Below are 11,303 nucleotides of genomic sequence, written 5' to 3'. Positions count from 1 at the left end.
ATACAGCTATAAATGAATTGAGTCTGCATCAACATTTCTAAATAATAAAACCGTATTCAGTTTGAAATTGTAGAAATAGGAGCGGGTAGCGCATAGTATTTCGAATTCCTATCAATAATTCATTGAAACGTGACCTTGTAGTGGCATTAACGTCGTTCTGTCCTTTCCTGTCCGCCAAAACATAGAAATCAAATCAAGTATCTGTCGCGGACGCTTGGCAGGTATTATAATTTCCAATGGTTAAATTAACATCGTTCGCCAATATTTCTATCATAATTTATGTCGCTTAGATCGATAGTACTTTGTTAAAGGTCACTTGCATGCTGTCGATACAGTGAATTTCCTTTCTGGTCCACGACGTTCGTAACTTAGGAAATGAACGGAATCTCTAAAAATTATATTATCACTGAAAGAACGAATGATCGATTTTAACCCGTAATAAGTTATGTCGCACGATCGACCTAATTTTCTAAAAACGTTTTCTTTCATCGCTGATTGTTATTTATCGATTGTTCAGATGTCGTATTATCTTCGTTCACGCCTCATGACGGAGGATCTCATCGAGGAAGATGGGGATGCAGGTGAAATGATCAGTAGTAAAATGAGCCAATAAATTTTTGGAGATGGCATTGAATTATTTTATTTTTTCAAGCCCTGAATCACCAAGGTCGACGTTTGAAACAAATACACGTTTTAAAACACACCGTACCAAACTATTTTTTTATTTTTTTTTTGCACGAATGTGCGATGCCGCACAAGTACCGTCTTGAAATTTCGCCAAGAAATATGAAAAATTGAAGAAGTTATGAATTTCTAAGTGAAGATCCGTGTTTTGTCGAAAAAATTTTTCTTCAGACTATCAAATCAAAATTTTACAATTAATCACTGAGAGCATATTTTTCAATATTCAAATTACGTCTCTAAATTATTTCACGGCAATATAACGCATCATCCTGCTTCAGTAATCGCTCAAAGTTGACTCCTGTCAAATTTACCCTGTGTAATCGTTATAAAACTGTACTGAAGTACAATCAGTACGGGTTGATTGGGCGCGAGAATTATTTTTGAAGCCAAGAATTACGAAAACGATAGGATAATAAACAGAATCTGTCGTTACGTAAACTTGTCGATCCACTATTTGAGTGAACGTTTATCTGGAAATTAAGAATTCGTAGATTAAAATACCCACAAGATGTAAATATGTCTACTCAAGGAACTGTCCAAACTCTACAACCTCGGCGTACAACCGTATTCAAGTCTACGACTTCGTTATCTGTTGGACAGATCCATCACTAATATCATACCTTACAACATCGACATTTCGATACGAATGATCGGCATAATCCGTCACGTATCGATCAAGGATTATCTCATAGCATAAAGATCTACCGAAATGTATGTGCATATTATGTTTTCATTATAGCTCCGAAATCTGAAATACAGACACAACTCGACTCGAATTTTGGAGGTAGCTATATTTAATTTGACCACTGGTTCTCTCCCACGACAGAATCTTAGCCTACCTTTGCCAATTATAAATACGAGTCGGCTCTTCATCGCTGTTCCAGTGATAGCAGTGATTTTGGCTAGTTGAATAGTTTCGACGGTCTCAGGTGCTCCGAGAGGCGGTATCCCGTTTTAATATACCGCAGTTTTCGAGATGTCCGTCACACTCGCGGACGCTGGTGCAGCTGCACGTGATGAAACAACGGTCGAGAAATTATGCGAGGAGGCATACAGAGAGAAAATTGCCGAACACTGGACGTGGAATTACATTTGGAATAATATCAAATGGAGTCAGTTTATTCCCATGGTAATACTCAACGTTGGATTGGTAGGATCCCTGACGATGTACGCCTTCGGACTACATTCGATACCCATTAAACCGATGACCGTTGCTTGGAGTGAGTTATACGAAATCTAGCCTAATTTATTGAAGTGCTTCAAGCTGATATTCCTGAATCTAATACGTAAAGTCGGCATTCAAGGCGGTCCCTTCGTTGATTGCTAAATTTATATTAAATAAAAACTTTTTACGAACAATTTAAATGAGGTCGAAATTCGTAACGTCAACGAACCGAAACGCGGTGAGAAAAATTGTAATCTCACATCATGTTCGGAACATTTTTTAATGAGTTTATTTTGCAAAATATGAGCTGACTTTACTATGTTTTGCTTAATCTCAGACAATGCTAATGTTGCAAAATAATCCGTTCTGCTGAAAATGCATCGCTTTAATAATGCTACGAACTGCAACCTCGTCAGTATAATCCGTTGATTTCACTATTCGAGAACACTGCGATGAACGTTAAATACGTGTCATAATCTTCAATGAAAAGCAATTTTTACAACCTTAGGTTTCGATGGTTGATTTGTGTTACACCTTCAATTATAGCCGATCACCTAAGGTGGACGTCTGAAAGAAGATTTGCTTGCACAAGAGAAAATTCATATTTTCTATCGAACTAAATATCTCTCATAAGTTCGAATGATTTACGATGCATTAAATTATGACTATTTTGTACGATCACCTTCGTAACAACAAATTTTCTCGCGTTTATAGCGCGTCATAATTTTATATACATATTAAGCTAATGCCCTAGCACCAGACGATTGAATTTTATTCCAGATATTTGAACTTTTCGTAGGACTGACTGTAACGGAAAAATGTACTTGACATTTGAACAAGCAGACTTTTCGAAGGTTCGGAACTCTATCAATTGGAATCAGACAACCAATAATTCCCTTGAAAACTAATGATTTCTCACAACTTCTGCAACAATGGCTATTTTATTTCGTTAATGCCGCAGTATTCATCGTCGGTTGTGGAGCATTCGTTGGAACAACGGCAGGAGCACATCGGCTCTGGTCTCATCGCTCGTACAAGGCAAATCTCCCGTTGCGAATACTGCTGATGTTCCTCTACTCCGTTCTCGGATTGGTAAGCGTACCCCTGATCAAAGTACCGTGAAATTTGAGAGAGAGCAAAATAAAAACTCATTAAAAATTTTCCATCGAACAATAGTTCGTTTTTCAAAATCCGCGCATTAACGAACTTCACAGTACACGATCTACGACTGGGCAAGGGACCACAGGGTCCACCACAAGTACGTTGAGACGGACGCAGATCCCCACAACGCTAAGCGGGGCTTCTGGTTCTCCCACATGGGCTGGCTCTGCGTCCATCGTCACCCGGAGTGTCTTCGCCGAGGGAGAGAGGTCGACATGACCGACGTAAGGAACGACGGAGTCGCCATGTTCCAGAGAAAGTACGACGCCCACTTTTCCGTCTAATTTCGATTTTTCGCATTACGATTATAATTGGCAAGTGAGAACTTATTTATTCCCGACTCAGCCATATAATGTTGACTTTTTTTTTACCTAAAAAGCGGGACGAAAGTAGCACATTATTCCCTCTTGAGGGGTAACGTCACTGTAAAAACCTGAAACACGCGCATTTTTTTTTTTTTTTTTTGCACGCGAGAATCCAGAAAAAAAATCCTTTTTTCTATTTTTTTTCCTAATTAAAATTTCCGCCATTTGCAGAATTCAACATGTACCGCGAGAATGGCTCCAGTATCGCCATTTTCAAATATTTTTTGATAACAATCTTCTGTATTATACTTAAATGTAATCTTAAATGTATGCCTAATGACATCCTTAAATATTATTATCTTATTAGCGTTTCTTCCGTAAAAAAAAAATTAATCAAAATAGCGCCTTTCTATTTTTTTTACAGTAGTGTTACCAGTAAACAAATTTACGGGAATAATGTTTGACTTTATTCCTTGGTCGCATAATGTACTATTTCCTAATTCTTAATTCAGATACGGTACCATTCTGAACATCATATTCTGCTTCACATTACCGACGATAATCCCGGTAATATATTGGGATGAAACTGTAATGCATGCTGTGCTGACTCAGGTTTTCATACGCTACGTCCTGGGCGCACACTGCCTCTGGAGCATAAACAGTTTCGCACATCTTTGGGGCGATCGACCTTACAACAGGTCAGTATGAACGGTTTTTTTTCTGTCTTTCTACTTTACGTTGAGTTTAATTGCAAGTATAATTGTGATTTTTTATCTTTTTGTACCCAGACTGATAAACCCGGCTGAAAATATGTTGGTTTCGGTGCTGACGGGTGGCGAAGGATCGCACAATTATCACCACACGTTCCCTTGGGACTACAAGGCCTCCGAGTTGCCCTACATAAACTTCAACGCGGCAACGATGTTTATTGACGCGTTTGCCCAGATCGGATGGGCATACGACCTGCGACAACCCTCGCCCGAACTTATAGACAAAATAGTTCATAGAATCGGCAAGAAGTCCACCGTTCCTGTGCAACACCAGCAGTACTGGTTATTCAGGCACATTTCCGAACTTGGCTCTCATCTCAGGCTGTCGCTCAGATATCCAAAACGGTTCCTCGGTCAGATTTCCATGAAAGTTCACGGCAACTTTCATTTCTGCGAGACGAGACCACACCAACAATAACTGTTGAGCTGTTTACCAATGAGCGAATGTAACGTAGATACCTATATCATTTAATCATATGGACCTGATAGATAACGAAGTAGCATAGATGTAATGTTTTTCCTATTATCGCTGTTACGTGTCCCGTGTATGATACTTTTGTACGTGTATTATTAATCGTGATCGCGGTAAATGAAAGCTTACCTTTGAGTCAACAAACTCCACGTTTCAAGTAAAATGGTGAAAAATGTGTAGTTTCAACCGTATCTACCAAACGAATTGCGCTTTTCTCACACTGTGTGCCTTCGTAATATTAAGTCTCATCATTTGCTATTGTGAAACATCGATACATGTATTTAGCGGGATGCACTCGGAATAAGATAGGGAAATACGAATTTATCACGGCTCCATACCCCTCATACAATACCGAATCATTATTTTTAGTTTCATGTACGTGAGAAGCAAAAATTGTATCACGAAAAACTACAATTCGTCAATACTTGACCAATAAAAATAGGTCCGTTTTCAAATTTTTATGACTATTCACCTCAGATCACCCATCCTCTTCGATTGTAGAATGAATTTAATGGCTCGCCTCCTGTTCACTCATCATCAGCCCATTGTTGGAAGCAAATAAATTATTTTTCCATGATATTGCCGTGGTTTTTGATTTAATAATAAATAAATTATAGAAATGAATTATGTAACAAGGCTATCAAAATGAGCACAAGTTAGTATCGAATAAGAGTGCGTACGATCAGTGAGGAAAGTATAAAATCAGTGATCAGCATTCAACATCAGTCGAGATTCTAAAATCGTTTACGGCCAAAAGCGACAACGCAATTAAAAATCATATCAGTTACGTACCTTCCACGTTTATTCACTGTAGTGGTTGGTCAAGTTTTCACTTCGTTCTCAGAGGTCGATTGAGTCGGGTTATTTTTTTCATAGCATAACTATTATAAATGCAGTCGATAGTACTGACCCTATAACTGGGTAAGAGATAACAACATGTTATCAGTATTCCATTTTCCAAACCGACACATGAACCATTGAAAATTTAGGATAGTTTTTACAAAATATAATCAAGGATCGAATAACAAAAAAATTCAACTGAAAGACAAATTTCTGATGACAAAAGTAGCGTGTTAATATAATCAAGAATAATTTCATGTGTATACCTGTGTTTTATCCTGCCACAGCATTATGAACTGTTCAGCTTCGGAATTTGGTTGACCAACGAATATTATTAAAGTAACATTCAGATATTCGCTAACCTCAATCAGTTCAGCTGCGGCCTAATTCTGTAATCAGGTAAAAGACCACAACATTTTGTTAATATTTCGTGTTCAACATCCATATACTGAGTCTTTAAGTACATGCAATTTTAGAGCGTTACTTATTACGTCGAGTCTCGCAAAACGTTACTGATTACATAATCAAGTGGGAAATCATTCGGATCCGTTTTACACCGGTTGATTTTCTGTAATCAATTCATCAGTTTCGCTAGCGAATGATTTCTTCCCAGATTCATTCACAGAGTCTTTCAATTCAAATAATCACAAACGCCGATCAACGTAGTTACAATTTGTTTCTGTGATCGGGTAAAAAAAAATTTTCTAGCGAGGTAACTTTTCAAATCGATTTAAACAGCATTCAAAATTTACCATATACTTATTTAGAAACTTAATATGTATGAGAATTAAACAACAATCGACGGTTTACATTTACTAAAAATTTCAAAACAATCAGTAATGCCGAATGATGCAATAAAATTCGTTGCCTGGTAATACGAGATAACGAAATAAATGATCACTGTATCGATCTCCAGGAAGAAATTCGCTGACCCTGTCACCACTAAGAATTATCAATAACAATCGATTTTCGTTTGAATCGATTATTTTTTCCGGATTAATCAAGTATAATAAATTTTTTTTTTTTTTTTAATCGTTTGATCGATGGACGCGATTATTTTTCCTCACATTCGGTTTTTGTTTCTTGACTTCCATGAGCGACGTAATACAATATCAATTTATGCGTATTCATGTGATTAGAATATCAATCGTCATCATTGTCTTACTTACTAAGTACCTATTTGTTATAATAAGTAAAAGACAAATGAAGATATTCACCTAAAATTGAAAAATATTTTAGACGAAACTATAAATTATGCAACAAAACTTTTCAACTATTAAGACTACATGCTGAAATTTACGAAATTTTGGTTTCGTGTGGACCGTTACAAAAAAAATACGATGTACCTAATCAATGCATCGACTAATTTTTAACTGACTGGCCAATTTTAGTCACAAATACGGCAGTAACTCTACGCCATTATCCACTGCTTCCGTGCTATCATCTACGGCAGAATAATTATCAGTCGATTCGTCGACTAGCCATCTCGAAACTTAGTTCCAAATACCTATTTTGTGTCAGAGGGCGCTACGAGATCAGCGACATCACTCTCTGGGCAGCTGACAATCGGCAGATTATCGATTACCTAAATTGCGAATTCCCGATGTGACGATCCGACCAACGCAGATAGTGGATATTATAACCTCTAAATGCGAGTCCCCCCCATCCACCCCCGCCCATTTCTAGTGAGACCGTAAATTGTTTGTAAAATTATTGAAAACTATCCGCGCGAATGAAAAACAATATAACGTAAGCTGATTTCACGTATCGTTGATATACTTGCATTCTATCCGCACGAAAATCCGAAAATTCCTAACCTAACTTAACCTCTACTTCTCATCGCATTCGCCGGAATCAAGTCGGGAGGGTTCGAAATTTGATAGGAAAAGATAGTAAAAAGCCAATTCGTAATAGAAATATGTTTAAACTGAGGCCATCGCGACTTCGACTAGCCGCCAACATGACGAGAAGCAACTCGACGAATCCAACTAGCAAAGTGATAGAACACCTGAGCAAGAGGAGCCTCCTCAGAGTTTCTGGCACAGAATCGTCCTCGTTTTTGCAAGGTCTGATAACTAACGACATGAGGCACTTGGACGAGGGGAAAGCGAGCATGTACACAATGTTCCTAAATACGAAGGGCAGAGTGATGTTTGACGCGATACTCTACCGAACGCATGAGATCGGAGTCTATCTGCTGGAGTGTGACAGTCGGGCTTTGATGTCCGTACAAAAACACCTCAAGCTCTACAGAGTGAGGCGAAAGATAGACATTGATGATCTGAGCAACGAGATGAAGGTCTGGGCATTATTCGATCCTGACAAAGCATCGATTGAGTCGTGGAACGCTGGCGCGAACATAACGAAGAAAATTAAGCTCGAAGGACAGATATTCCCATGTGATTCCCTGGTTGATATCGTTGATACCAGTTCGAGCAAAGTCATAGAAAACATCAGGATATACCCAGATCCAAGGTTCTCGGGTCTTGGTTTCCGCATTTTATCCGACCTTGGGACACAAACCGGAGACATCGTCGCTCGCATCGATCCAGACACCGTGGAGAGTAAGGAGGTGTCTACTGGCTACAGATCCCTCATTTACAAGCTGGGAATTGGCGAGGGCTGCGACGACCTGCCGCCTGGCAAGGCGCTACCTCTGGAATCAAACTGCGATTATTTACACGGTGTCAGTTTTCACAAGGGCTGCTACATTGGCCAGGAATTGACGGCAAGGACATACCACACAGGGGTGGTCAGAAAACGACTGATGCCCATTACCCTCGAAAGTTCCCCTCCTGAGCCCATACAGTACGACCAGAGCATTACAGATGAGAGTGAGAAATCAATTGGTAAATTGAGGGGACATGTCAATGAGAATGGACTTGGACTTGTCCGTATCGCCGAAGCACTAACTGCTCAGTCTCTCAGAATATCTGGACTCAAGGGAAAGGCTTTAAAACCTGTCTGGTGGCCGCAGGAAGCTCCCAAAGAAAGTGCATCGATCGGAAAGAGCGATTGAAAATGAGGGTAGAAGGGCCTCCAATGGATAATATTGTATAGACAATATTACTATTTTTTAAAATCAATTAGTAATATAGATGAGAGATTATTTTGTATAGGCGATGCCGGCTGCAAAGACTGATACGATAGATTTAGGTTCATTCTTTGTGTTCTTGTAATACATCCTCTTATTTATTCTTTATCTCGTTATTGTTATAGAAAAAATTGTCTTCTGACAAATAAATCTATTTATTAACCAAATGAATAATTGATTTCTAGGATGGAGCCAGTAGCTACCACATCTGCGAAATATTCCGAGTTTTCTGAAACTCATAAGCGAGTAAACATGGAGCCGGAAAGTACGAAGATAGAAAAAGATCGTGGCAAAACGTTTGAGTGTAGCTTTTGCGGATTAGCGGAACGTTACGATTACAAGGGCTCTAAGCCACCGTTTGCAAGGACTGTGACTTACTTGGAAGAATGCTACATTATGAAGGATCCATTTAGCCTACCCAACAGGGGGGAAATCCTAGTGCTAGGTTCTGACTGTGGAGTTTGTACAAAACCAGTTTGTCTAGGCTGTAGTTTATTTTTTATCAAAAGATTCTGCCAGGCTTGCGCCCAACAAAAAATGTCCAGTTTGCCCGTTCAGTTACATGCCAAAATAAAAGCCTTGAAAAAGAAGGATGTTAACTGATCGATGACAATCTTTAATTTATTTTCATTACTATCATGTAAATGTACAACACACATTGACGACTGATAAGATAATAAAACGATTCAAGTATTGGGAGAAAACTATGTTCCCTAAAATTCAAATATGAGATCAAATCCTACGCGACGAGTGATACATTCGTGATTCGGCTAGCCGGAAAATGAGTCATATTCATTGAATTTCAAGAAGACCGTTACTTGAATATAAATGTGAAAAGCAAAGTCTGATTTTTTCCCTATTCGTTCTATATCGGATTCTTTTACCGTGACAGCTACATCCTGTGAGCGTAAACGGCAGTTCATTACAGAATGTCTTGACCATTCGAATATGCCACATCTAGAGGTATAAGAGTTGTAATAGTCGGAGAACGCAGTGGCAAGAAGTGAAGACAAAAGAGAAGGACAGCAAAGGATCGCCGTTGTTTTCTAGCGTCTGCTTTCGCAGTAGCTCTTATAATTCTGGACTCTGCCAAATTCCTGAATCCAGTGGCTTTCCTTTACACCTGAAGCCTGCCATATTTTGGTAAAGACCTGATAAAACGGTAGATAGTTTAGGAAGAAATACTAGTTAGCTAGCGAAACTACATATAGCAAAAGAGTGTTTGTGGATTTCAAGTACAATATTTTATTTATACCGGCATACACACACTGAAAAATGCCTCATTTATAATCAGGGTCTATTTCTATCATTGTCTAATCCCAGCAGAGCTTTTATTTTCATAATTTTTCCGTTCGTGACTTTTCTAAAGTAAGACAACGTTCGCTCTTTGTTGTTTTTCGAAAGCTGCTGCTGATAGTAATCAATAATTTTTTTTTTTTTACCGAAGTCGTTTTAGTCTTAAAACTTCTTTCTTTCGAGCACTGCTACCAAACGGAGTGTGCTACGTATTAGTAATTACAGTATACATGGTGTCTAGATTTTTTTTGGGCCCATCCAATGCTGTCTGGCCAAACCTAGGCAGAGGTGGTAAACCAGCCGGTCGTTTAAACTCCTGGTAAGTTTGTGCAAATGAATCGTGTAACGAAATATCTGTATATTCAATACTTTTCAAACCATTATGTACGTTTTGCCCAAAGACTTTGTTGATAATTTTTTACTCCTCAAAACCACAACATCATTCTGTTACAATATTCGATTTATACGGTCGTACAGAAACTGACAAATGTCTTATTTATAATCAATAATAGTTTTATTTTTTAACCTTGTAGAAATTTTTTTTTTTTTATATCTATTCGCGATTCGCATTACTAGTTTCAGTTCCGTAAATCCTAATGTGTTACCCTAAGTTTGTGCAGTTAAACTTCAACCATAACTGCATACTTGCACAATGCCTGCAATATCTTCAATAGCTATATTGTTGGCAATCGAGTTATGAATTTTCATTCAAATTCGCTTTAAATAAATACTGGTATTTTGTTCCGTTGAAGGCAGATTTCAATACTGTAGTCTAAAAAAATATATTCTATAAAGTGAATAATAAGTCTATAGAATTCGCTCGTTTTCATCATTGGTATATTAAAAAAAAAAAACATACGTTCCGCAGTCAAATTCAAATTCACCGCTCTGAGGCAGCCACCGTGAAGATTTTCCGCACGGTTCCATTCCGCAACACTGACGGATTTCATACGTTTTCCTGTGGACATTTTTTTTTTTTTTTTTGCGAACACAGCGATATAAACTACACGGTCACGCCATCGCTACTACCGCGTGGTCAGTTCAAGCCAACGGCCAATATGCGGATGGTGGCGCCACCACCGTAAATCACGGATTACAGTCTGGATAACTTCAATGAAATCAAGGTGAAATTAGTTCGAGGAGTTCCCGCGAGGTGCGGTGATTCTGAACTTCTCAAGATTTCTCATTGTCAGTGCTGGTTTCATTACTCCCGAGTTGAGCGTCGCGCTTCTCAGCCCAAGAATCGGTTCATCGATGTTCCGCCTTATTATACAAAACTATAATTTCTATTCGAACACGTAACGAGGCTCGGACAGACGGTGTGCCAAATTCGTCAGTTTATTGTTCATTATTTATTTATGTTTGGCTTGTATCAACTTTCCTGTACGCTGCTTCGATTTTTTTCTCTCTCTTATACATATTAAAAGAACCCTGACGGTCTGGTCACCGCGAGTATATCGGCAGCAACGCGAATCACGTACACCGACGAACACTTACCCATGACAACGCAAACGAT

At 38.6% G+C, this 11,303-nt stretch overlaps 2 protein-coding genes and 1 long non-coding RNA gene across 3 annotated transcripts; 2 read left to right on the top strand and 1 right to left on the bottom strand.

The window, feature by feature from the left end:
* The first annotated feature begins 1,565 nt into the window (after positions 1-1,565).
* LOC124217888 (stearoyl-CoA desaturase 5-like) lies at positions 1,566-5,134 on the top strand. The gene is made up of 5 exons (XM_046624049.2): positions 1,566-1,904; positions 2,811-2,941; positions 3,064-3,269; positions 3,828-4,013; positions 4,104-5,134. The coding sequence occupies exons 1-5, from the start codon at positions 1,661-1,663 to the stop codon at positions 4,501-4,503; spliced, it is 1,167 nt and encodes a 388-aa protein (XP_046480005.1). The 5' UTR covers positions 1,566-1,660; the 3' UTR covers positions 4,504-5,134.
* LOC124217893 (uncharacterized) lies at positions 4,615-11,008 on the bottom strand. Its single transcript, XR_006882939.2, has 3 exons — positions 10,647-11,008; positions 5,664-5,786; positions 4,615-5,474 (listed from the first exon to the last, which is right to left on the bottom strand). It is a non-coding gene; the product is annotated as an uncharacterized lncRNA (long non-coding RNA).
* On the top strand, positions 6,863-8,818 carry LOC124217889 (putative transferase CAF17 homolog, mitochondrial). Its single transcript, XM_046624050.2, has 2 exons — positions 6,863-8,451; positions 8,677-8,818. The coding sequence occupies exon 1, from the start codon at positions 7,316-7,318 to the stop codon at positions 8,414-8,416; it is 1,101 nt and encodes a 366-aa protein (XP_046480006.1). The 5' UTR covers positions 6,863-7,315; the 3' UTR covers positions 8,417-8,451; positions 8,677-8,818.
* Positions 11,009-11,303: the final 295 nt, after the last annotated feature.

Source organism: Neodiprion pinetum, chromosome 4 (genome assembly GCF_021155775.2).
Source record: "Neodiprion pinetum isolate iyNeoPine1 chromosome 4, iyNeoPine1.2, whole genome shotgun sequence".
Taxonomy (NCBI): domain Eukaryota; kingdom Metazoa; phylum Arthropoda; class Insecta; order Hymenoptera; family Diprionidae; genus Neodiprion; species Neodiprion pinetum.
The sequence above is the reverse complement of the archived record's forward strand: the minus strand, read 5'-3'. Positions and strand labels throughout refer to the sequence as shown.